General features: G+C 42.5%; 1 protein-coding gene and 1 long non-coding RNA gene across 2 annotated transcripts in view; both read right to left on the bottom strand.

Annotated features, from left to right (window-relative positions):
- Nucleotides 1-18,629: 18,629 nt before the first annotated feature.
- LOC147737141 (uncharacterized) lies at nucleotides 18,630-21,978 on the bottom strand. The gene is made up of 2 exons (XM_086922948.1): nucleotides 20,844-21,978; nucleotides 18,630-18,892 (listed from the first exon to the last, which is right to left on the bottom strand). The coding sequence occupies exons 1-2, from the start codon at nucleotides 21,976-21,978 to the stop codon at nucleotides 18,630-18,632; spliced, it is 1,398 nt and encodes a 465-aa protein (XP_086779074.1).
- A 128-nt stretch (nucleotides 21,979-22,106) lies between these two features.
- The window catches only part of LOC147737140 (uncharacterized), a 62,163-nt gene continuing 56,313 nt past the window's right edge, over nucleotides 22,107-27,956 (bottom strand). Inside the window, exon 4 of the long non-coding RNA XR_015310138.1 lies at nucleotides 22,107-23,411. This is a non-coding gene — a long non-coding RNA (uncharacterized LOC147737140). The remainder of the gene's footprint in view (nucleotides 23,412-27,956) is intronic.

Below are 27,956 nucleotides of genomic sequence, written 5' to 3'. Positions count from 1 at the left end.
ATTTTTTCATTCAGTAAACAGCACTACTTTTCTTCTTTTCTGTGGTGTGTTAAATACATGGTCACTCGTACATTAATGATAATCTCTTCCGAATAATCATTGCAGTACATCAATCATGCTCTACAAAAAGAGTACAGACACCTATACTTGTTAAGGATTTAAAAGAAGGAGATATAAATGAAAAAAATAGTGAAAATGATCAAATAAGAAAGTAGAAGTGCACAAATGGCAAGTAATCACACTGCCTTAATAATGAAGACCCTGAGCCAGCCATAGCAAGCTTAAGGTTATCCTCATCATCTCACATTAGAATCACAAAAGGCTACAAAGTCATCAAAAAGCGGGCTCTCATTCCCTGTCGCCAAACCACTTCCCTGAAATATCTTCCCCATCACTTCTTAAAGGGTTCGTCACATGTCTACAGTAACAATACTGAAAAAGCCAGCACTTTTAACTTGGCTTCCAGCTAAATCCGAAAATTCGTAGAGACGTAAGAGTGAAATTGACTAATGAGAAAGCTCAGAGGGGACTCCACAGAAAAGCTCTCACCCAAAAGGAGTGAAGTGGCAATAGGTAAAGTTGAATGATAAAAACCCAAAGCAATGAATTCAAGCTGAACGGAATGAAGACCACAGGGAAAACAGAAAAGAAACAAATTTAAGATTCATCTTCTTCCGCCACTCTTTATCTTTTAATTCCATAAAAAGGTGCAATTTCCTCAACTGTGTGCTTTTCCTGCATTTGCATCTTTTACTTCACTATGCCTCACCTAACTGCCAGGTGCCACAGTATGCTCACTGAGATAACATTATGTTTGAAGAAAACAGGAGAAGGAAAGGAAAGTCCATGAATGAAACTAATTAGACAAACTCTGAGTCAATGTATTCATTTAGCAAGGAGGCATTACTGCAAAGAAAGAATGTGGCAAAATGAAAGCTCCACTAAATAGAGCTCCTCTTTTGTGGCTCCTTTTTTGAGCGGACGTTTAAGAAAAACTGGAGGCAAAAGAAACAAGGGGGCAGTCTGGACTCACCGGGGGCAGGTGCAGGGTGGGTGCCGCACGCCGGGCTGGGGGGCAGCTGCAGGAGACAGACAGCTGCGGGTCAAATCCAAAATCCAGCGGTGAGGGGGCCCAGGCAGAGACACCACCAGCAGCACACGGGGCGATCCCGGCAGCGCTCAGGGTGCAGATCCGGGGGGCGAGAAGGCAGGTCCCGGGGTAAAATGGCAGATTCTGGTTTAGCGCGTGTGCTGGAACAAACGGACAGTTTAAAGGGCCAGGCCAGATGATGGGGCAGTGGTAAGAGCGCTGAGGTAAAAGGGCAGAGGAGCAGCGCCGGGCTGGGTTTCTTCAGACGGAATGAAGCGGTTCCAATAAATCCACAAGTATAAAGTCGGAGAGGAGGAATAACAGGACCGAACCTGAACATCGGAGCTGTTCCTCACAAAAAAAAACAAGCATGACGAACGTGGGGGGGGGGGGGGCAGGACAGCAAGCACGAACAAGGGGGGGGGGCAGGACAGCAAGCACGAACAACGAGGGGGGGGGCAGGACAGCAAGCACTCACCTGAGGACGATTTCTTCCGGCGGCGGTCGGGGGAAATGGCAAAACAAAAGCGCCGCCAAAAAAAACAAACAAGTAAACGCCCACCTCTGAATGACGAAAAAAAGGGGCGAGCTTAAAAAAAAGCAAGAAACGCCGACGAATCTGCTCAAGCCGGGGACAGAACTAAGTGAAACACATCTCTTCCAATGGCTAGCCTTCATTTATGAAGAGAAGGCGGGTTCAAGCCCCAGTACTAGGGAAACAAGATCTCGGCTGTGCGACACTGCTGCGCAGTGTACGCTAGGCCGAGCCCTAAAAAGCGGGTTTTAGGCATGTGAGACGAGCTCTTATCTTTTTACAACTCCTCTCTTATGACACTGTTTTGCATATGCTATACTTTTTACGGGTCGCTGTTAGACTCAGGTCAAGCTGCGATTAACTTCTGTACTGTAATTCATGAATTTGTATTTTATGTTTTGATTAACTTGGACATATTATATTTGTCAATCTGCAACTTGGAAGATGTTTTATCATTTTATACATGACTTTTATGGTTTTCCTTTATAAAACCGAATAACGTTTGTTGATAATAATCACTAGGGGATTCATTTACAGGGTAGCATAGTATCCCTCACAATAACTTCAGGAGTCACAGTTCACACAATGTACATGCTTTGTTCCCCCTACTTCCAACCTTACATATACCCCTAATCACCTGCCCAAACCTCCCCCTGATGATGCCAATGTGGTCCTACGACAACCCACAGACCATATGTTTGGCCCCTTTGAAACTGCCCATACAATAAAAATGCTGCAGTTGTAAATACATATCAACTACCATTTGTTGTGTTTGAAACATTTTATTGAATAATAAAACCTAATAAACATAATCTGATTATTAAAGCAAAACAGAACATCAGTTGCCATACACATAAGAGACAAACATTGTACATAAAAATCAGCATACTGTAACACTGCAAAGTTATGTAGAGCACAATTCCTAATTTCGGGCAATCTTTAAAGTTCAACTATAGAAACGTTCATAAAGAACAGGAAAGAAAGGTGGTAGGATACAGAAATGTCATTAATGTAATGCTTTTACATATAGAAAAACAAAATTAATTATTGTGTAATTTGAATTCAATTTGAATATTTTAACCTCCTCAGCTTTATTTGACTCATGATTACAACCTGAATGCTTTCTGGAAAAGAACCGCCTCATGGGGTTCAAAAGCACATCTTTTCCAACAATAGGATTACAATGATAAACTTGAATTTCAATTCAATTAATTGATTTAGGCCTTTTTGGAGATCAGCAATTTTAAATATATACAAAATCCATACACTTTTGTAAAATTGTCACCTAAACTTGAATTCAATCCACCTTTTGATTAAACACTTCCCATTCCAGCAACCATCACAGGACCACTTGTTGTTATCTTCCCAATTAGTGATAATGTTTCAGATGGCAACAACAATAAATATGTTTAGAATTTTACCTCCGAAAGGAAAAACATGCCATTTCTGAATCATGGTGCACAATAAAATGTAGGAACAGAAGGGCGTCTTTAGGTATATCATTCATTAAGGTTTGACCAGGCTTGAAACTAGAGTTCATGAACTTTTGGACATTTAAATGTCATTTTAAAAGAGCTCAAACAGACCCAGCACGAGCTCCACGAAAAACTGAAGATGAGTGAATTGTACTTAGAGAAAATGTGCTGATTAGTAATCTATTGATGTAAAATGCAGTGGTCAGGCAATGCTTGTGGATCTAATCTATTCAGATTTTAACTCCATAGTTTGTTCAATAAATTGACTAGGCATAATACTTGAAAGTCCATCTCTCAGATCAGTTCTATTACAGTTTTATTTGCGATAACACTAAAAGAGATCAATGATAAATAGATTTTAAAAGCCATGGATAGAATTGATCCTTGGTCTAAATCTAGATTATTGTCGGCAATAGACACCAGTATACACAGATCAAATCTAAAATGATTGAATATGTTTATTATAGTGGTTTAGAGTAAACCCAGAAGACACACTTTGGTCCTAAAACTCAGAAAATGTATCTAAAGATTATGATTACATCCAATTTATGTCCAGAGACCGCTTTACATGCTTTCCTGTTTAAGTAACAACATTTGCAAATATACTTAGCAAAACATTAAAGCTGGATGTCAGAAATTCTGTCTTTAAGTATTGTGTAAGAGTTTTGTGTGATGATTATTATTTGATCTGAAGCAACACTATCACTAAATAGGCATGTGCACAGGTTATCATTCAACTAACATTATTAGCAAACTTAATTTGGAGAGAATTGAGAAGAATTGCCTCATGTACCAAGGGTTTTATTGTTCAAAAATCCACTGGTTCAGTAATTCACAAAGTTTGCAAATGCTAAACCCCTTTTTGAAATGTACTAAGCCCATTTAACAATCCATAATTTGGAAGGGGAATGTTAATAGTGTCCTTTCTGAATATGTTATACATCCTTAAGGTATGTATTAAGCTTTGAAACCGTATGTGGGCTGAAAAAGAGTAACAGGAGGTAGTAACCCAAGGGGACATTTGTGAATCTGAAAGTAAAATGGGGTGCATTAAAAATGCCTTTATTCAAAAGCAATCACAGACACAGTAGTGTGCTGACTCCACAAACAACCACTTTTACCAAATGGATTATTAATACGTGAACCTCAGTATTTCCTATATTGCTGAAATTTAGTCTCTAATATTTTTGTCATGTGGTGTAAATATTTGTTTGTGTTATTTTATTTCCCATTTCAATATTGTCATGAAATGTACCTATTTTTTTGTCAAACATATTGAAATATCTTTATCACAATTTTTGGGGCATTCTAAAAAATGTTTTCACTCTAACTTAAAGCTTCCTATGAAAAATACTGACGCGCAGTCCTAGTTTCTCCTGGATCACTTAGCTTTCTCACTAAACCAAGCACAATATTGATTTGAGAGCGGTGGTTATTGTAGTCATACGCACTGGGGTTCATTTTAAAAAGACACATATAGGCCTTCCTTTATCTTTAGAAATAATTCTTGCAAACATTTGTTAAATAATTTCAGATCATTTACTGATAAAGATATCAGATAAAGATCCCGTAATTTCTTATACCTTGTGGTATCAAAAATCTGCTAGAATTAACAGACTTCTCTTCTAGATAAATCCAGGTATGAGAAGGTATTAACTGCGATTATCAACTTTCCGTTATTTTAACAAATTTTCTCAGTGCACAGAGTATTTTTCCTACAATGATCACAACATTTCAAGCAATGGTATGTGCTTAAACGTACAATGAAGGGGTAAAAATGTATTTGTACCACAATCAAGAAACTCTTGGGTCTATGAGGATTACTGTTGCAAATTAAGACCTAACTAAAATGAAATATCCTTTTAAAAGGAAGATTTCCCTCACCCACCATAGTTGGCATGCTTCCTCATTCGGAAGCTCCTCGCTCAGTTATACCTAGTCACGGTACGGGGTACAACCCCCTCACTGAGAGGAAGGAGTTCAGGCATGTTTTGTTATAGAGAAAGGTATACTAAATACCACAATAATGAGCTCAGGGTAGTGGAGGCAGCAGAATGAAAGTTAAAACTAGGTAAAGGGTATATGGTTTCCATTATTTGTACTCCCTTGGGCCACGATTAAAAACAGGGCACTGTGGTAGAAAAATATATGCACTGTTAGTGTTAATAGGAGGTCAACATGTTTCAGCCTATTAACCCTTCAAAGAAGTGTTTGCGGCTTTCTTCAGGACCTAATCAAAAGTGCTGCTGCTCATTGTACTCAATCAATAACAAGCATTGGCATAGCCAATAGGTCTCGCCTTTGGGACCTTATAAGTGTTTAGCAATGCAGATCGAGTAACAATGTGAAATAATTTCTATTAAAAAAAGAAGACTTTATAACTGGTTAATCAAACGTTTCTGGAGGTTTAGTATATAACAACTCCTTTTTAGGTCTCGCCTGCCAATGCGCTTGCGCATTGCTGGCGAGAGATATAGGGGCTAAACCAGGGCTAAACCATCGGTGGATATCGTACAGTGCCTGTGGAGCAGTCAAGCAGAAAGCGCGTCCACATCAAAGGCATCTGAAGCTTCCCCCCAGCGTGCGCTCGGCCTCAGGCATTTCTCCTCCCCTAATTATTCACTGCCCATGGCCGGCCAGCAGTATTTTCACTTTCACGGCCGCCAGGCTGCGTCTCACATTTCTCCTCCCCCCTCAGCAATGCCAAGAGCTTGTTTTAATTTTTTTTATTATTGCAAACATAAGGCTGACACTTTAGCAGGCACTGCGTTTTCTTTTCTTCTTTTTTATTCAGTGGAATATGATTTCAAAATATAAAATAAATAAATATCGCACCAGCTTTCCAAGGACCGATTTATTATTTTTACCAATGCTCGATTCTTTTTTAGTCAGAGGAGGATGGTTTAATGTCAAGCAGTTACGCTATCTGTGGGAGTCTCATGGAGTCCTTACTCTATTCGCGTTATTTTGAGTACCGTATTTTCCGGCGTATAAGACGACTTTTTAACCCCTTAAAATTTTCTGGAAAGTCGGGGGTCGTCTTATACGCCGGGTACAAAATGTTATGGTATGTTTTCATGCGCTTTTTCATAGCGAGGACTTCACTCGAAGGTGTCAGACCGCTTCACAATAGGAAATAACAAGAAACAACACACCTTATGTTAAAAAATACAGCCACCGGCACTGGCAACGTCCACACCCAGCCCCCGCGCCATGAATTGTGCAAGTATCGAAAGCGAGCGTTTTTTTTTCATAGCGAGGACTTCACTCGAAGGTGTCAGACCGCTTCACAATAGGAAATACCGTATGTAACAAGAAACAACACACCTTATGTTAAAAAATACAGCCACCGGCCCTGGCAACGTCCACACCCAGGCCCCGCGCCATGAAGTATCGAAAGCGAGCGTTTTTTTCATAGCAAGGACTTCACTCGAAGGTGTCAAACCGCTTCACAAGCGAGCAAATGGCGCCATGAGTCTTACCTCGACTGCCGCTGCCGCTGTACACGCGCCTCCAACCGCTTGCACATCCCCAGGCAGACGAGGCAGCAGGACGAGGCAGCAGGACGTCCGAAATACGGTATATGGTAACGGGCAGCCAGCGCCGAAGATGGCAGCGCCCGGTGTGTTGACACGTTTGGCACGTTTGGCACGTTTTGGCACGCGCCCCTCTCTCCTTGACATGGGCGTGGGCATAGAAAGGGGACTGTAGAATGTTCCCGAATGTTACCGAAGGCAGTAGAGCACTTGCCGTGATTGGCTGGTTGTTGCGAAGAGGAAAGGCAGTCTGGTGAGCAGATACCGTATTTGCCGTACCGTACGTGTGGTGTTGAAGACAGTCTCTGCACCTGTTCATACTGTACAGCACTAGTACATCCAGTGCAAATGGCTGACAGTCAAGAACCCGGCAAGGCTCCAGCAGCACATCCAGTGCAAATGGCAGACAGTGAAGAACCCGGCAAGGCTCCAGCAGCGCATCCAGTGCAAATGGCTGGCAGTCAAGAACCCAGCAAGGCTCCAGGAGTGGCAAGAAGAAGGAAATATGAAGCCAGTTACAAACTTAAAGTTGTGGATTTTGCCACGGAACATAATAACTGTGCTGCTGCAAGACAATATGGAGTGACAGAAAAGATGGTTCGGGCCTGGAGAGCAAATGAGAAAGCATTACGGAGTATGCCAAGGGGCAAGTGTGCATTAAGAAGAGGCACCCCACATTGGCCAGAACTGGAAAAGCATGTAGCAGACATGGTGGCCGAGCATCGGCAAAGCGGTTATGTCGTGACCCGAAATAAAACCCGATTGGTTGCACTTCAGTGGGCCAAATCTAATCCAGATCTCAGCCACAGATTTAAGGCCACTGTATCCTGGTGTACCAGATTCATGGGAAGGCATAATCTGGTATTGCGGCAAAAGACAAAAATTGCCCAGAAATTACCTGCGGATCTTGATGCCAAAATGCATAGCTTCCATCGCTACGTTATTAGGCTGCGCAATGAACATGGCTATGCGCTAAGTAGCATCGGAAATATGGATGAAACTCCAATGAATTTCGATATGATTGCCAACAAAACTGTCCATCAAAAAGGCGAAAAGACAATTTTAATAAAAACAACAGGACATGAGAAGTCCAGTTTCACAGTGGTACTAGCATGCACAGCTGATGGCGCAAAGCTGAGACCAATGGTTATTTTCAAAAGAAAAACAATGCCGAAACTCAAGTTCCCTGTTGGTTGTTTTGTGCATGTGAATGAGAAAGGATGGATGGATGAAGAAGGGGTAAAGCTATGGCTTGATAATGTATGGAGCAGGCGACCAGGTGGACTTCTACAAAGACGTAGTCTACTGGTGTGGGATATGTTCAGGGCTCATTTAACTCCAAGCACCAAGTAAAGGCTGGCAAGAATAAAAACAGATGCTGCAGTTATACCTGGAGGATTGACATCGTCGGTGCAGCCACTGGATGTGTGCCTAAACAAGCCATTTAAAGATCGCATCCGAGAACAGTGGAATGAGTGGATGGTTAGCGGTGAAAAAACATTCACAAAAGGAGGAAACATGCGTGCTCCACAGTTGGATGTTTTGTGCACCTTTGTTATAAAGGCCTGGAACGACATTGATGCAGAAACTGTAATAAAGTCTTTCAAGAAGTGTGGCATATCAAATTCATTAGATGGTATGGAGGACGACTATTTGTGGGAAGGTGAAGAGGATGCCGAAGAAGAGACCACATCATCTGATACGGAATTGGTACCAGATCCATACGATGACTGCCTTACAGATGTACCACAAGATCTCATTGACTTACTTATGAGATCAGATGACGAAGAGGAGGATTTTGAAGGCTTTTAAAGGGAACGTTGTAAATCCTGTAGAAATCCCTTGGATTTATGGAAAGTTATGGGAAGTTTAATCCACTTGCACTGTTTCATGCACTAATTTATGTTTACCGTACCGTACCGGTATATTCAGAAGTGACAGTTTTTCATATGGTTCTAAATAAAAATATTGCGAGTAAAGCAAGATTGTTTATACAACCAATTTGTTTGAGTTCAGTCTTTGAGTTTGTAAAATAAACGCTTAGGTAACACTGTCCACTGATAAAGCCTTACTGCTCACCCACAGGGAGGAGGACTAGACTAATACAGTAAGTTCAAAATACCGGTACATTCTCGGAATGGCTATGCAGGTCTGCGTTGGACTGCGCTGGAAGTGGGGGTCGTCTTATACGGCGAGTATAGCACAAAACCTAAAAATTTTCAGGCAAAGTAGGGGGTCGTCTTATACGCCGGGTCGTCTTATACGCCGGAAAATACGGTAACACTTATCTGACAAGACCTTTTAATTGGACAGGATTAGTAGGAGAATAGCTCCGTAGCCTAGCCTTTGTGCCCGTAAGAATCAACACATTTCTCAATAGACAGACTGTTAAAAAGCTCTCTGATGCATTTTGAAGTAGGAACCGGAGGAAAAACAAATGACCAGCAGATGGTGGTGCTGAATCACATTTGTAAACCCCAGACGACCTTTCTTTACCGCTAACTCGCAGGACGTTCCTTACTGGCCATCCAGGCCTTTTTGGCAGCAAAATGGACCGGAATCCTGGTGAACTGTGCACATTTATTTTCCCAGTCAGCTTCTCTCCGATACTTTGTGCAAAAACGTTTTGACAAGAACTGGGAGTGACGGTAAGATTTTGCTGCCCTGAGCAAAGTGACAATTTGTCGTAACATTCACTCCTCACTTCAGTTCCTGAGCAGACGCCTAGTAACGTATATAGACAGCATAGGTGAGGCACAAGCTTTGATTCTGCCTGTTTATTAGAAGAGTAAAGTGTGAACAGGTCCGCCCCTCTGTTTGTGTTACATTTCACGTTTAACAGGCCAGTCTGGGAGTGAGTTTAATTAGCACATGAGGGAAAGTGGACTTTAAAGCCATGAAAATGAATCTGTGTCACCTGCAGGTCATGTGTTTAAATGCTGAATAGGTCAATTTAGATTTTCATCCTTACGAGGTTGATATATTGAATACTTTTAAGTTGGTTAACATTAGCATCACCATCTTAAAAAAGGAAAACTTTGATATCAAGTGCTATATTAAAGAACCAGTTATTATTTTAAATAAAGCCACCGGTCATATAGGGGTGTTCATGGGCTTGCTTGCAATGAATATTCAGAAATTACGTACTTTGCAGGCAGGGAAATCCACCACTTTGGAGTTGAGTGCTATGCTTAAAGTTGGGCTAATCGTCATGTTTCCACTGATGGAGCCTCTGTTTTCTTTACCGGTGGAAATCTTTGATTTTGACCAAGAAGCTTTCAGGGACCTTATGATGAAGGTCAAATCTGGCTCCCCTGAAGATTGCTGCCCCCGAGGATCCTAAAGGAAGCCTTTACGGCTTGCCCAGATCCACCCATGGCCTTATTAAACCTCTCACTATCTCAAGACTATGTTCCCAACACTTTAGAAGAGGCGTCAGTCATCCCTCTCCTGAAAAAACCAGGAGCAGACCCTGGGTCTCTCACAAATTACCGTCCCATCTCTTTGATCCCTTACATGGCCAAACTACTTGAAGCTCATGTAGCCAAAAACTTGTCGGCCTTTTTGGAGCAGTCAGACTACCTGGACACTCACCAAGCAGGGTTCCGCCTTGCACACTCTACAGAAGCAGTTATATTATCAGTCTTGGACCAATTACTAGCAAAAGCGGATGGAGGATCCCCCCAAGCACTTGTGCTTCTGGATCTCTCCGCCGCGTTTGACACGGTTGACCACAACACCTTGGTCGATCGGGTCATGGGCTGGAATCCAAGGACTAGCCCTCAAATGGATAAGCTCCTTCCTATACAACCGCTACCAAGCGGTCCGTCTGGGAAACTTCACAATCTCCAAGATTAAAAATACATGCAATGTCCCCAGGGCTCCTCCCTATCACCCCACTTATTCAATCTTTCCCACTCATCCATGCACTTAAGGAAGGAAAAATTCAAACCTTTAACTACGCGGATGATTTTCAGTTAATCTTCCCAATCAATAACTCCCCCACTACTGTCCACGAATTCCAGACAACAATGCTATTCATCCGTGACTGGATGAACAGCAATCACCTTAAGCTTGAATCCAATAACTCCCCCAGTACTGTCCACGAATTCCAGACAACAATGCTGTTCATCCGTGACTGGATGAACAGCAATCACCTTAAGCTTGAATCCAATAACTCCCCCACTACTGTCCACGAATTCCAGACAACAATGCTGTTCATCCGTGACTGGATGAACAGCAATCACCTTAAGCTTGAATCCGGACAAAACGGAAGTCATCCTCATAGGTAGCCTAACGAACCCCTAGAGCCCCCTTTTTTGGCCTAAAGATCAGGGACAATCCCCCACCCCCTCTACCTCTGCTAAAACCCTGGGGGTAATAATCAACAGCGATCTTACCATGAACAAACAAATTGGAGCTGTGGTCTCTACTTGCTGTTTCCAGCTAAGAAAAATAAGATAAAATAGTAGATTCCTTAGCCAGGAAGCATAGATTCAGGCAGTCCTTGCGATGGTAATATCCCACATCGACTACACCAACTCCCTTTATTTCGGCATCCCGACCTACCTCATCAACCGCCTTCAAATGGTTCAAAATCAGGCGGCCAGGCTGGTCCTTCAAGCAAATAGGAGCCAACACACCACCCCACTGCTAAAGAAGCTACACTGGCTCCCTATAACCCAGAGATGCGCCTTCAAAGTGGGATGTATCATTTTCAAATCCTTGAATAATAAAAATCCTAAATTCATCGATAATTTGATCAACAGATACATTCCCACTCGCAACCTGCGATCTGCCCATCTGCACCTTCTGGCCATACCCCCCTTCAGGCTAAAACGCGCTGGAGGGTCAAGATTCGCCACCCTAGGCCCAAAATTGTGGAACTCCTTAACTCTGGAAGCTAGAGCGTGCACACACCTCATGAGATTCCGGAAACTACTAAAAGAACAAGTTACTTACCTTCGGTAACACTTTTTCTGGTAGATACAGTATCTGCCTGTGGATTCCTCACCTTGTGAATATCCCTTTGCGTCAGCAACATCCGGAAACACTTTTTGTAGCTTCGCGCCGACGTGGACGACGTTACAGAGGCACGGCATCTCGCGTGACTCCGCTGACGTCACCGACACCATAATAGGCCCACGCCGGCGTGATGACATCAGTTCCACCCTTTTTCCGTGCTTTCGAGGCACACGGACGGAGCGATGACAGTAGATATATACACAGAATACACAGTACACAAATGTCAAGATAACACAAACAGTGTGAAGCCAATGCAGGAAAGCAATTGAAATAAAACATTTCCTTTGACAATAAAAAATATTTACATTACAGTAACTCAGGTATAGAAGAGTGGACAACGGGGAGGCGGGTGGGTCAGTGAGGAATCCACAGGCAGAAACTGTATCTACCAGAAAAAGCGTTACCGAAGGTAAGTAACTTGTTCTTCTGATAGATACATCTGCCAGTGGATTCCTCACCTTGTGAATAGAGTCCCACACCAGTCCCCACTCCCGGAGGAGGGTGTCCACTCTCTTATACCAGAAAATCCTGCAGGACAGAGTGAGCAAAGTGGCCGTCCCTCCTCACCTCAGCATCCAAGCAGTAATGCTTCGTAAAAGTGTGGAGGGAGGTCCAAGTTGCCGCCCTACTAATGTCCTCAACAGGTACACCTCTAGACAAAGCAGATGTTGATCACTTTGCTCTAGTAGAGTGAGCTCTTATGCCTTCTGGAGGTTCCTTACCAGCAAGAGCGTAGCATATCTTAATGCACAGGATAATCCATCTTGATGGCGTGCCCTTCCTTTCTTGCAGCCAGCAAAACCAACAAAGAGCTGGTCATCCACACGATAGTCTTTAGTCCTATCGAGATAAAAGCTCACCACCCTCTTAGGGTCCAGACGGTGTAGTCTCTCCTCCTCCTTGGAAGGGTGAGGGGGAGGATAGAAGGTAGGAAGGGTAATGGACTGTCCTAGATGGAAGGGAGTTACCACCTTAGGCAGAAAAGCAGCCCTGGTCCTGAGTACCATTCGTTCAGCGTGAATAGTCAAGAATGGGGGCTTAGAACTAAGAGCTTGAAGCTCACTTACCCTCCTTGCAGAGGTGATTGCTACAAGAAAAACAGTCTTAAAAGACAGAAGCCTCATGGGACACCTGTGTAATGGTTCAAAAGGTGAACCCATCAAATAGGTCAAAACAAGATTCAAGTCCCATTGAGGCACAATAAATGGAGTAGGAGGGAATTTGTTAGTCAGAACTTTTATAAAACGTAACACAATAGGTGATTTAAATAAAGACGGCTGGTCCGGCAAACAAAGGAATGCCGACAAGGCCGATAAATAAACTTTTACAGTTGAAACAGCAAAGCCCTGCTGGGCCAAATAAAGAGCAAACTGAAGTATGTTGGACAAAACGAGCCCTCAAGGGGTCAATAGATCTCTCTCCACACCAGGAAACAAATTTTGACCACCTATAAGAGTAGATAGACTTGTTGGAGTTACGCCTGGCTGATAAGATGACATCCACCACATTAGGTGGGAGAGAAAAGGAATTCAGGTTGCCCCATTCAATCTCCAGGCATGAATGTGTAAGGTCTGGAGGTGGGGGTGTAGAACCTGCCCCTCCATCTGAGAGAGGAGATCTGCCCTGAGAGGGAGACGGAGCGGCGAGCAAGAGGAGAGGCGGAGAAGATTTGTGTACCACACCCTTCTTGGCCAATCCAGGGCGACCAATATGACTTGGGCCTGGTCTTGGCGAATCTTCCTCAGAACCCGAGGAATCAAGGGTATGGGAGGAAACGCGTAAAGTAGTTTTGAGTCCCAACTCAACTGAAACGCGTCCCCCAAGGCTCCCTGTATCAGAAACTGGAGACTGCAGAATGATGGGCAGTGAGCATTCTCGAGAGTAGCGAACAGGTCCACCTGAGGAGTCCCCCACATATATTGATATTTTAATATTGTCCATTCGTATATAGATGGTTTTTATATTGCGCACTGAATATTTTTAAACACAGTTAGTATCGCCGTTTTAATAAGCTATTCCTCACGTTGCTGGGACTATTGTGGTATTAAATTACACTCACACACTAGGAAGTCTGTTCTCGATGGTGTAGCTTGACAGGAAAGAGACAGGCATTGACTCCACTTCCGCTAACACGAAGCGGGTGGCGGTCTAGTGTTACACAAGGAGGGGCTATTTAGCCCTCTCGTCGCTCGGAGCGCGCAGCGGTCGCGCGCAGGCGAGCGCCTGAGGACGCGCCTGAGACAAGCCAGAGAGAAGCCCATCTGCGCCCGTCCGCGACCGGACGAGGCCAGGGGCCATGGCGCCAACATCCACAGGAGGAAGTATGCCCTCTAAGGTTAGGGTGAGTTATTCTTCCCAGGCATTGATGCATTTAAGGGTAATACCACAGATTACTTGTGGGACAGAAGAGCGACCCCCTCCCGAGGGGCCGTCCTCATGTAGGCGCTGTCATTTCCAGACAGTAAGCGATCCCTCTTACAGGAATATGGATTACTCCCAAAATTACACCAAATGTACAGTCATCGAAACAACTTAGGGAGGGAGAAACCTGTTATGTAACATAAGGTCTATGCCCAAACATTACACTGAGGTGTGGGATCTTATTTCTATGCACAAACCTGATCTGTGTTTCCTTACTGAGACAAGGCTCAAACCCCATTCGGTCCCTGTTATCACCTATGGGATCCCAGAAGGGTATAAGATTATTAGATTGGATTGGCCTATTAAAGCAGGAGGGGGCATAGCGATTGTTCATAAATTCAGCATACCTGTCTCTATTCTAGATCAATGTTGTACCTCTGCTTTTGAAATGATGATTTTTAAAATTGGTACGTCTGCTAAATATTACAGGAAGGGAGCTTTAGTCTATCGCCCTCCAGGCCCTATGAAAAAAGTCTCCAGCTCTTTGGTGGAAGCACTGGCTCCCTATGTTAACACGGATAAAGACTTCTTACTGCTTGGAGACTTTAATATCCACAGTGAGCTAAAAGATAATATGGATGCCCAGTCATTCCTGAATGATGTTTCTCTGTTAGGGCTAAAGCAATGCAATAGTGGGCCTACCCATCGGGCGGGGCATACTTTAGACTTGATCTTTTCCAATTTTCCTGACATTGAGTGTTTTGCACCAAAACAGACTAACTGGATAGATCATTTTATTTTGGAGTTTTCAATGCCTAAAATTGATGTACCTCTCAGCCGCTCTTTACAGATTCCGGTACAGCGAAGACAATGGCATAAAATATCTCACGAAACTTTTAAGGAGATATATATTGCGCCAAAATTTCCACCCACGGAAAATATTGATTCCGCTTTACTTAAATATGAACTTGCGATACACACAGCAGTGGAACAGATTTCCCCACTTAAAACTTTAAAAAACCGTCCTGCCAAAAAACAGGAAGTCTGGTTTTCTGAAGAACTGCGGGTCCTTAAACGAACCGCTAGGAAACTAGAAAATGCTCCTAAAGTGCTATATCAAATTTTAAACACCTTCCTAAAACCAGTGGCGTGTGAAAGTACGGAAATGTCGTGTCAGCAATTATGCAACAACATTTCTGGTTTTTTCACTGATAAGATTGACATTATCTACCGAAAAATCAGGGCATCTATCTTATCCACAAGTGATCACATAACTTTTATACAGGCGAGAGTGGATGTCAATCCTGACCCATTACTCAAATTTTCTAATATCACCCTGTTAGAAGTAGAGGGGCTGATCGACAACATAAAAAGTGGGAGTCCTTCAGATCAGTTACCTGCGAGAACAATGGGAGTCGTGGGCAGGGTACTTGCTCCCGAAATCCAGAACCTTGTGAACCTCTCGCTTAATACGGGTTGTGTTCCACAAGATTGGAAAAAGGCTCTTGTAAGACCTATTTGGAAGAATACCTCTGTTCCATGGACCCGTATGTCCAACCTTAGACCTATCTCCCTGCTGCCATTCATGGGCAAAATCATCGAAAAGCATGTTAATAAGCATTTGTCTAACTTCCTGGAACAATCAGCCAGCCTAGATCCCTCTCAGTCCGGTGTTAGGCCGAAATATAGTACTGAAACGGCCTTGCTGTCGATAACTGATGACCTCCGCATGTACCAGGACAAAGGTATTTCAGCTGTCCTGGTACTGCTGGATTTATCAGCAGCGTTCGATACTATTTCCCATAAGATCCTGATCGAACGACTGGCTGAGAGTGGCTGGAGGGCATGGCACTGGCCTGGCTAAAGAGCTTTCTCTCCAACCGGACTAAATGTGTCACCAAGGGTGAGTTTTGGTCGGATGAGGTTAAGATCACCAAGGGGGTGCCACAGGGCTCTTGTTTGAGCCCTACTCTTTTCAACATCTACGTGGCCCCCTGGCAAACATTATGAGAGCCTTTGGTTTTTGTCCAGTGTCCTATGCTGACAATACCCAGCTGCTTTTTCCATTTAAATCTTTAACCCCGGACGTTAAACAATCTTTCTCCGAGGGGATGAAAGCAGTATCCCAGTGGATGTCTTACAACTGTCTTCAGTGTAACGTTGGTAAGACTGAGGTTATGCTTTTCGGTGAGGCCAAGATATTATGGGCCCCTGATTGGTGGCCATTAGATCTGGGGCCAGTTCCCGAACCAAAGCAAGTAATTAAGAACCTTGGGGTCCGCTTAGAACAGGAGTTGACTTTGAAACAGCATGGAAATACAGTGGGGTCCTGTTTTCATATGATAGGACTCCTCCGTAAGGTGATTCCGCTCCTTCCGGACTCCATCAGAAAGACTTTGGTTCAGGCTTTAGTGATCAGCCGACTTGATTACTGTAATGGCCTCCTGGCATCTGCTAATGAAGAGGTATTGGACCGACTTCAAGTGATACAGAATACCGCGGCCAGGTTGGTCCTCAACGCTCCCCCCAGATCTCCATCAAAACCTCTGCTAGAAAAACTTCATTGGCTATCTATTCGCCAAAGAGTGAAATTTAAGACATGCTGTATAGTACACAAGGGACTGCATGACCTAGGACCCTATTATCTGGCAAAGAAGTTTGTTCCTTACGTTCCCACACGTGCCCTTAGGTCAAGTGATCAGCTGCTTCTGAGGGTGCCTAAGATTAAAAGGGCCAGACAGGGTGGCAAGGCTCTGTCAGTGGTGGGCCCAATTTGTGGAATAGTCTTCCACTCCAACTTAGGCATTGTTCGGATCACTTGGTTTTTAGGAAAAAATGTAAAACTTTTTTATTTCAGGTTTGAATTAGCTTGGTCATGATTTAGTCATATATGATTCTTTGTTCTGGACTATCGCCCTTTGGTTGGCTACTGTCGTCTCTGGAGAGCGGAGATACTCCTTCAGGAGTTTATTCAAGCGTGTTACAAACCCGCTAATAATAATAATAATAATAATAATAATAATATCTCCACTACAAGGTCGGTGCATGATTTATACCCTGGCATTTGTTGTAGATGATCTAATTACTAGCTATCATTTACACACTCAAAGATGTAGTTGTTCTAAACCTCATCGGAAATTACCACTCCTAAGGCTGGGAGAGGCAGGAAATCAACTAATGGTGGGTCAATAGTGGGTACCCTGGACCAGTTTCTCGCGAGGGCATCTTCCGTTCTGGCCCACGAAATAGAGCTGACAGAAAGAAGATTGTCACTTGACCCTGCTTTCAACAAACGGGCATCAATGGGAAGTTTGGCCCAGGCATCTTCGCCAAACCCCCTACAAAATATTGATCTTACAAGTCCAGAAGGCAATGACGTGCGAAAGGGCAACCAACAATTGCAAATGGCTGGAGGCTTGCCTTGCAAACCAGTATGTGAAGCCGCCATGCTAAATACTAGAAATGCCCTTAACCATCACACTGTGCATCCTGGATCTCCAACATTAAGTGTCAAAAGAAAAGCTAAAATTCAGAAATCTGATAAAGTAGGGGGAAGTACAATACCACTGACTGACTGAACTGACTGAAAGTTTTTTTAAGCGCTCGAATGCTGCGGCGTCTTGGCGCTGTAGAATAGAAGACAAGAATGAGACAGATCAGGGCAGAGAGAACAGCCACGTTTTCAATGATTTTCTGAAACTTAAATTAGAAGGTTGTGACCGGAACACAGAGGGTAGTGTATTCCAAAGTTTGGAGGCCTGATTGGAAAAGGATTTTCCGCCCCAGCGCGCTCTCCAAATTCTAGGCACACAGATCAGGTCTTGATTGGCAGATCTTAGGGTTCGGTTAGGCACATAGCGTGGGAGGAGTTTGGCCAGGTCATCTGAACCTTTGCCATGAATGGACTTGTGGACCAGGCAGAGGGCTTTGAACTGTACTCTGCGTCTGATTGGGAGCCAGTATAACTCTCGTATGGCTTTAGAGGTGGGGTGGCGCCTTGGCAGGTTCAGCAGAGCTCTAGCAGCCGATTCTGGATAGCCTGCAGTTTGGTCATTTGTTTTTCTCCCGTACCCAGGTAGAGAGAATTACAATAGTCGACCTGAGACATTACTAGGGCAGCTCCGACGGTCTTCTTTAAGGTGGAGGGAATGTAAGGTAAGATTTTCTTGAGTACCTTCATAGTGTGGAAGCATGCTGAGGTGACCTGATTAACTTGTGCCGTGCAGGAGAGGTTTTTGTCCAGCAGAAAACCGAGATTTCTGACCTTCTCAGCTGGAGTCGGGCAAGAGCCAGCTTCCGTGGGCCACCATAAGTGACTCCAGATCGAAGGCTTCTGACCGAATTCTATAACTTCGGTCTTCTCTGTATTTAGTTTGAGAAAATTTTGACTCATCCAATTTTTCACGTCGAGAAGGCAGTCTCTGAAACGCCCTGCAGTAGCTTCAATAGATTCAGAGACAGACACAATAATTTGCGTGTCGTCGGCGTAAGACACTAATTTTAAACCATGGGATTTTATTAGGTCGGCCAAAGGTGTTACATACAGATTAAATAGAGTTGGTGATAATGCCGACCCTTGCGGGACACCTCCAGGGAGAGTAAATTCCTCAGATGAGTCCATCCCAATGTACTTGTTGGATTCTGCCAGTTAGAAATGATGCTAGTAGGGCCAAAGCGGCATCTGAAATGCCCAGTTTTTCCAATCGACTCAATAAGACCGAATGGTTGACGGTGTCGAACGCCGTGGTTAAGTCGAGTAGTATAAGGGCCGTTCTTCCACCGTCATCCATCGTCTTCCTAATGTCCTCCGTTGCCATAATGAGTGCTGACTCAGTTGAATGGCACGCTCGAAAGCCATGTTGTGTAGAATCTAGAAGGTTGTTATGCGTTAAAAAAGTTATTAATTCTAGATTCATAGCTTTCTGGAGGATTTTAGCTGGTAGAGGTAGGCAGGATATGGGCCGATAGTGTTTGGATTCTGTGGGATTAAGCGTTTCTTTCTTGAGAATCGGGCGGATGCAGGCTTTTTTCCAAGTTGAAGGAAATTTGCCCAGGCTGATAGCCTTATTTAATAAGGAGGTCAGAACTCCAGTTATCGCTTTTGGGATTGAGTGTAATATGTGAGGGGGACATGGATATAGAGGAGATCCTGACTTCATCTGTAGGAGAAGATCAGCGACCTGCGGCTCCTTTAGGGCGGGAAAGCTGGAGTAGGCAGGGAGGGTGAGTGAGGGTCCTTCCCTAGTGTCCGTGATCAGGGGCTGGGTTGGGATTGCGAGGGTGTTAGGGCCAGTGTTGAAATACGTGGCCACGATGTTGAGACCATCATATACTGCCTACCACCAACTCCGCATAGTCCTGCTACATGCCAGCCCATCACGGAAGAGCCCACATCGATATTGAGTCCTGGTGTTGTGTTTCCCGCTGAGTTGGGATTGGACTTTTGGACCAAACTTGAACACATTTTTAACACCTTCAATGCTGCAGCATTTCATCCCGGATGCTGCACTTGCAGATTCCCCATTGTTCATGACGAGCTCAGCTCGTCATGAGCATGGAAGGGGTTAAAAAGACATGTCTCCCCATTTATGACAGACTTAACTTGATAGAAAACAGGCTTGCAAGTCTCTAATTATCGTTTGCTTCGGCTCAGGCACGGGGTGGGAACCGGGATAAAGGGATAACAGAAAAACAAAAGAGATTATCTAAGCAAACTAATGAATCTGAAATTCCCTCTACCTCTCTGCCTACGAGTAATGCAGCTGATATCAGTGCCCCTGTTCTAATCCTACTTCATCTCATCTAATGATATTGCAGTGACTAACCAAATTGTGTTGAGTGGAAGGGCATTGATAGAAGATGGGAGCAGGGCTATAATTGAACAACGCCAAGCGAACAATAATATTTCTCATGTTCCATCAACAAATGGGTTACCACGTATAGATCTTCCCCTGGTATCCACACCGTATGTGTGGTTCTTGCGGGGGTCCCACCATTGAGCCAGGGTAGAAGGGAGGAGTATATGGAGCTTAAGAACAAATGTATCCATTGCCTTAATTACAACAGGCCTCTTCCCCCTATGGTATCTACTGAAATTTTATTTGCAAGGCGCGTGGAATGGATTGGGCCACAGAAAAAGTCTATCGAGGGAGACTGTATAATTATTAATTTTAGGGACAGAAGGGTTGCCTACTGGCATCAGGAGTCGACTCGACTCGAAAAAGATAGACAAAAATGTCCAAAATGTTAGTAAAAAAATGACAAAAGGTACGTGCTCTTCCCGGATCTGCTCTAGCTGGCGCGGAAAAAAGAAGAACTGACGTCAATACGCGAGGGTGGCGTCTAAGTACTCCAGCGACATCATTCCGGCGATCACGACGCCGACGACGGACACGGAGCCGCAGACGAGGCTTCCGGATCCAGTCTGACACCTGGGGGTAATTCTAAGGTGAGGAATCTAACACTAACGTGTTTCTTTCAGATTCTGTCTTTCAGATACAAGCTTTTCTGGCCTAAAGATTATCTCCAGTGTGGAGTTTCTCATGGTGAGATAGCATTTTTCTCTGCAGCTTTTCTGGCATTCAGAACACTCATAAGGTTTTTCATCAGTATGGAGAATCGCTTATGGTTAGTGAAGCTGTGCTTATCAAATAGGAATTTCTGGTATTCACAGCATTGGTAATGTTTTTTTCCCTGTGTGCGTCTGCTCATGTAAGATTGTGTTTTAAATTGATGCGTTTCTGGCATTCAGAGCACTAAAATATTTTGGTGTGTTTTCTTATGGCGCTTGAAATTATCTCTTCCGCTGAATCTTTTCTGACATTTAGAGCACTGATAATTTTCTTCCCCAGTGTGGATTCTCATATGTTTAGTGAGAGTACATTTAAGGCTGAAACATATCTGGCATTCAGAGCACCTATAAGGTTTTTCCCCAGTGTGGGTTCTTATATGGTGAGTGAGGCGGATTTTTTCACTGAAACATTTGTGGCATTCAGAGCACCGATAAGGATTTTCCCCAGTGTGGGTTCTTATGTGATTATCGAGACTGTTTTTTTGGCAGAAACATTTTTGGCATTCAGAGCACTGATAAGGTTTTTCCCCAGTGTGGGTTCTTATATGCTGAGTGAGATGGCTTTTTTGACTGAAACATTTGTCGCATTCAGAGCACTGATAAGGTTTTTCCCCAGTGTGGGTTCTTATATGCTGAGTGAGACTGAGTTTGTATATGAAACATTTTTGGCATTCAGAGCACTGATAAGGTTTTTCCCCAGTGTGGGTTCTTATATGCTGAGTGAGATGGCTTTTTTCAATGAAACATTTGTCGCATTCAGAGCACTGATAAGGTTTTTCCCCAGTGTGGGTTCTTATATGCTGAGTGAGACTGAGTTTGTCTCTGAAACATTTCTGACATTCAGAGCACTGATAAGGTTTTTCCCCAGTGTGGGTTATTGCATGTTGAGAAAGACTTCTTTTGTCAATGAAACATTTCTGGCATTCAGAGCACTGATAAGGTTTTTCCCCAGTGTGGATCTTTGTATGCCGTGTGAGAGTATGTTTTAAACTGAAACATTTCTGGCATTCAGAGCACTGATAAGGTTTTTCCCCAGTGTGGAATCTCACATGTGCAGTTAGAAGTGATTTAATTTTGAAATGTTTTGGGCATTCAGAGCATTGAAAAGGTTTCTCCCCAGTGTGGGTTCTTACATGAAGAGTGAGACTGTTTTTGTCAATGAAACATTTCTGGCATTCAGAGCACTGAAAAGGTTTCTCCCCAGTGTGGGTTCTTATATGAAGAGTGAGACTTCTTTTCTCAATGAAACATTTCTGGCAATCCGTGCACTGATAAGGTTTATCCCCAGTGTGGGTTCTTATATGCCGAGTGAGACTGTTTTGGTCACTGAGACATTTCTGGCATTCAGGGCACTGGTAAGGTTTTTCCCCAGAGTGGATTCTCATATGTTCAGTGAGATAAGATTTACTTCTGAAACTTTTTTGGCATACTGAGCACTGAGAGAGGTTTTTCCCAGTGTGCATTCTCTCAAATTCAGTGAGATGAGATTGATGGCTGAATTTTTTTTGGTACAGGTAACTTATTTCCCTAACTTGGGTTATTTTGCTTTGATTGAGGCGGGTTTGAACACTGAATTTGTTCTCACAGCCTGTGTTTTTATAAGGTGTATTTCTAGAGTTACATTTAGTTTTCTCTTGCTTATATGACACCGTAAGATTGAACTAGATTTTAGAGTCTGGCTTGTTTAGATAATGTTCAGTATTTATCTCTAAAAGAAATTGTGTGTAATCTGCTTAACATTTGAATTAAGCAAAATATGTCTCGAAGCAGCCCTGTAAAACCTGTTGAAATGTTTCTAGCAGATAAAAGTCTTTTGGTTATAGCCTCTCCGGCAGCAACTTATTTTGTGACTGAAGTTTTTCTCAAATCTATTTGTATAGGTTCTTAGCAATGCAGTGATAAGGTGTTAGTCTGATATTTAATGATTAAACTGAGAAGTACCTTTTTGCACTGACGTAATGGCAGTAACTGAGAACATTAGAACATGCACAGTACTATTGTGGCTCACCAGTCGCAGAACATCAGTTAATTTTACCCTTTCTATGTTTGGTGTAAGGTGTAGTTCTGAAGACGAGGATTTATTTACATTAGCTATAGCGCAACGGTGCTCATTTAATCCATTTTTATATTTAACAGTTTTACATATCACTCCTGCACAACAGAATGTTGAGGCGATTTACATAGAATTACAGAACAGTACACATTAAAAAGGAAACAATCTGAGATGGTCATTAAAACAATAAAGTTGTGAATTTTTAAGGTTTTCGCCAGAGTGAGCAGAGTGGGTCGAGGTGTTACATCCAGAGGCAGATAGTCTCAAATTTGTGTAACTGGTTAAAAACGGTTGTTGAACAAAGGTGATTTTCCAATCTTTTGGTTGTTAACGTGTCAGCTTCTGGGTCTTCTTGGAGCGTCTTTTCTTTGATGGTATGCAGAAGAAACCTTTTGTTGTAACTTTCTTTAATGCAGTGTGTTCTTCCTCTCTAGAATTACATGATGCTTTAGATGAACGTTATTCTGTCATGCTGAGGCAATTTGTCTTTCTGATAATATTTCAGATGAGGATGCTGAAGTGGTCTTTCTACATTATTTCTGATGCTGTGTGCACAGATATGGCTTTGCTCTGGATTAATGAAATGCAAAATTAGAGACTTCACTTACAGGTAGAGTACTTTCCTCGCCACACTTAGATTTTTGGAAATTATTTAAACGTAGAATGCTGGATGTCCTTCAGTTTTTCAAAATAATCCTTCTTATGGCACTGACATTTAGTGGCTTAGTGCTAAATCTTGCTTTCTTCGTCCGTAATTTCAATCACCTACAGTATTAAAATTAAATAGTTAATACATGTACATTTCCAAAAATAATAATTCACAAGCCACATCAATGCAGGATTTTTAAAATGTTGAGCTGTTTTTCAGACAGAGCAGAGTGTAGAATGGTAGCCTGAGAGTACTTGGATGTAGGAGTGAGGATTTGTAGAATTTTCAGCATTTTATTAAGCTCACAAAGGATACCCTATGGAGTTGTAACATAGAATCCCAAAGGCAGGTATTAAAGTCATATGGACTGGCACCAAACTGATATTAAAATAATATACACTATTAATTAATTTGTAATGCAGATTTCTGGGACGGGAAGGACTCCGCCACGGACAACAGGCATTCTCCCCTGCCCTGAGTTACCGCCTACTTGTATCTGGTATCCTGACTTTTGAGTTTTGGCCTCTGCCTCAAACAAATCTATTATGTGCTGCGAGGACTATGCCTAGACCTATCCCTCGACTATGGTCCAGAGTATGAATCAAGGGCAATAAAATGAAGGCGTACTTTCATGTGTTCATTTTATTCCACCTGATTATCAGTTGTTAGGTTTTTCTGCGCCTGGAATTACTGGGTGCAGAAAATCAGGACACAATTATTTTCCAGACAGAAAAATTAGACTGAAAAGACGCATAAGACTCTGGGGGTGCAGCAGAAGCAGCCAAGACTTATGTTGTTTTCTTTACTAACTGGGGGAAAACCACAATTCTTCCCTCTGTTGGTGTTCACAGTCGTTGTCGGCCTATGATTCGGCATTGAGTGCAGAGCGTATCGAGTAGAGCCGAGGGGCGGAGCCGAGGAGGAGTTAACGAGCAAGAGGAGCGGAGCCTGGGACGACTGCCCGGGTTTGTTTTGTGACCAGTTCCCGCTCCCAAAGGTTTCTCCTGCTTCACCCGCGTCCTGTTATATGGGCGCTTTAAGTTCGACGGATCTGTTTTGGGGGCAGGAACGGCCACTGCCGGCACCGCAGTGCTAAGGCACTGCTGGTGCTGCTGGTGCTGCTCGTGCGGCGGACGCTGCAGGGGTCAAAGGAGCCTTGGCCTGCGGTGCTGCTGGTGCGGCGGCTGTGACGAGGGACATGATTTTCAAGGACCACAAAAAGAGGAGTATAAGGACCTATCATTCATAAATGGGCAACACCATAGCCCAGGTACTCAGGTACCTGGAAGTGGGAACGCGGGAGCAATTTGGGATTTATTCTTCAAACCTCGCAATTAAATCTGGACGCTTTAACATATCAGTCCAACAAAATGGAGGTCCAAATAGATCTCTTGACGGCTATGGCATCCTCTGTTGCCAGAATTGAGCAGAAGATAACAACGCCAAATAATTTAATAGTAAGGGCACAATCTCAGCCAATATCTACGTATGCAGAGTGTAGTTGTGCCCCGCTAATTAACAAACTTGCTACCATTCCGGATATTTTAAAAACGATAATTGACAATGTAAAAGGGAATTTTCCTAATGTGGGATTTCAACCCATCAAGACCGACTGCCCCTCTAAAGATACAATAAAATGTAAAGACAATACTGTTGTTGTTAAAGAAAAAATAGATGATAAAACAAAAGATCAAGAAGTGATACACCTATGCTGGACACAATCAACATTGACAAACGCAGCTCCAGAAGTTCATCTATCAAAAAGACAGAGGAAAAAACAACAGAAAGCAAGAAATAAAGCTTCTAAAAGTATAAAAAATACAAATTCATCAGATATAGTGAGATTGAACACTGGAAACAACCATGACCAAATATCATATTGTGAAGGTGAGGGTAAACAAATGTTACCAACAAAACCCTTTTACCCTCTATTTAATAAGGATATATTGGAGGTAAAAGCAGTTATGAAAAATAAATGCTTAACACCTTGGCTGCTAGGTGTTTTCCCCTCCTGTGCTGCACCTGCTTGAATACTATGGTTTCATGACAAGCTCAGCTCGTCATCAGCACAGCTCAACTGTGCCTCATGATGAGCTGAGCTCGTCATGAGCATCGAAGGGGTTAAACAAGCAAGCTGATAGTATGGAAATAGTAGAGAATGGAAAATTCAGTCCTTAGAAATGCTGCAAGTGGAGGAGAGTAATAAGCAGGTGGAGAATAAGCCATCACAATTGGAAACAAATAGAGCAAAGAGTGAGAGTATTAGAGAAGATGAAACAAATAGAGATTTGTTAAAAACCTGGAAGGATATTAAATTACCACAAGATCTGGGAACCAAAACGAAGCAGTTACATAAACATCGACACTCATGGTCTCAAACTGTTAGTAATCATAATGGAAGGTTAATTGAGCATGCTCAAGGTGAAAATAGCCTGCAACAAGTTAAATTAAATAACCCAGATAAAAAAAGGAGTGGTGCAGGTAATTTTTACGCCAGAATATCAATCTAGGGGTAATAATGATATCTTGACTCGTGGGAACATATTAAAATTGTGTAATGCAGTACCCTCATTAAAGAAAATTAAATGTACCTGCATAGAATCAATTGAATTAGACACATCAAGAATAATAATCGTGAATCAACATTAGTAATTTGGACATCTTCTACTGCCGCCAGCCATATTATGCAAGAACATAATCTCTTTCAGAACTGGGGATTAAAAATAACTCCCCTGCAAACTTCCTATCCTAGCCCTTTTGTTTCAACAAAATTACAAAATCATAACCAAATGAGAACCGAGAATAATAAGAAATACTCCATATTAAAAAACCCCATAGGTATGACCAACAGGCATCTTTTAAAATAATTAGAGGGAAAAAATAGGAGAATTATTATTTGACACTGTCAAATTAGGTTGGCTAACAGCAGCCCTCCATAATGTCAGGCAGGATTGACATCCACAATCTGAAGTTTCTTTAAGGGGGCCAACAATTATGAATGAAAGGGTCCGATTATGTTCGTGGCATATAAATGGCGTTCAAGCAAAGATTCAGAATAACCAATTAGCTACTTTGTGCTGTTTTCAAATCATTTGTTTACAAGACACTTGGGCTTTAGTTCCTTTTAGATTGGAAGGGTATAGGGTTATTACTCATTAGCTAAGAGAACAAGTAACTATGGCAGACCTTGTGGGGGTTTGGCTATTTTTTATATCAACTGAGCTAAAAATGGTAAGTGAAATGGACGTCCCAAGTCAAAAGGATGATCTAATTGTCAAAATACGATACAAGGAGCAAAATATAATTAAATCTAGTGTAGTAATCAACGTATATAATCACGAAGAACAATGGCGACCAATTTGATAATTATGATAACGCAGCAACTGGACAATGACACCCAAACTGAGATTATTATTACCGGGAAATATAACATGAACATGCTATGGTCTTACGATAGAGATGTTGAAATACAATGGCAAAATTACTTATGGTCAATTCCAAGATTATCATCAACAATGGGTATGAGGGAACAAAAGAATGAAAAAATCGGCAAGACTCGTGTAAAAGAATTATACATCATAGGTCTAAGGGTGCTAAATGAGCAATTTCCCCAAGATTCGCCATCAGCATGGACTTTTCAAGAAGGGAATCATAGGTCTAGAATAGATTATACCATAGCATTGTTGCATCTATTTCATACATTTCTGTCTTATCAGATAGTGGGAATAGATATAAGCGACCACGATCAACAAATAATGGAGTTAAACCTAAATGGCCTAAGATTTGAAAACTATATGACACTTCCGGGAGAAATAACGACAGTAAATTATAAGAAACTTTATTGGTCAGATAACACCAAAGATTCTATTACAAACACTGCGCAGGCAATTGTTGATTTTCACTTCGAAGGAGATTATTCGAATGCTGTCGAAAAATGGTCTTTCTGCACACAGCAATTAATTACCAGTCAATCTCAATAATATGCTAATAAAGGTTAGTGGAGGAAAAAAACAGCATGTTCATTGGTGAAAATTTAGTTTGAAAGCCATCAATTAAAAAAAATACGTAACAGAATCCTGAGATTGGTAAAAAAGTTCCCAGTTAATTTAATTTACAGAGTAAAACTTAAAAAGATAAATACAGTAGTAAGGAAAATGGTCTGGAAGGACAAAATGCAAGAAAAGCAATTGTTGTGGGCAAAAGCTCTATATGCTTGCAAAAGGAGTAATTCAAGAGCCTTCTGGATTCTAGTAAACAAACTGAGTAGATCTAGTAGGAAATCTACTTCATCAACATTAACTGAATCTGAATGGGTATCATTCATAGACATGCATTTGAATCCTACTCCTAAAATGGCTGCGAATTCTACTGATTGGGCTATGAATTGGAGGAGAAAAGAAAGATAACTCAAAACCAAGTATGTATATTAACAAAGAATCAGAGATCCAATGGCGCCCCAGGCCCAAGTGGGATTCCCGCTGTGTTGTATAAGGAGAAAGCATCATATTAGTCGAGCTATCTAACACCAGTATTTAATCATGCTCTCCAATCAAGAACAGTCCCCGAGGCATGGAAGGGATCTATAATTTCTCCTATATATAAAAGTGGGCATTGGTCCCTCCCGTCCAATTACAGATTAATTACGCTCCAAGATACTGAAG

The sequence above is a fragment of the Lissotriton vulgaris genome, chromosome 1_1 (assembly GCF_964263255.1).
Source record: "Lissotriton vulgaris chromosome 1_1, aLisVul1.2, whole genome shotgun sequence".
NCBI lineage: Eukaryota > Metazoa > Chordata > Amphibia > Caudata > Salamandridae > Lissotriton > Lissotriton vulgaris.
This window is presented reverse-complemented; position numbering and strand designations above follow the sequence as displayed.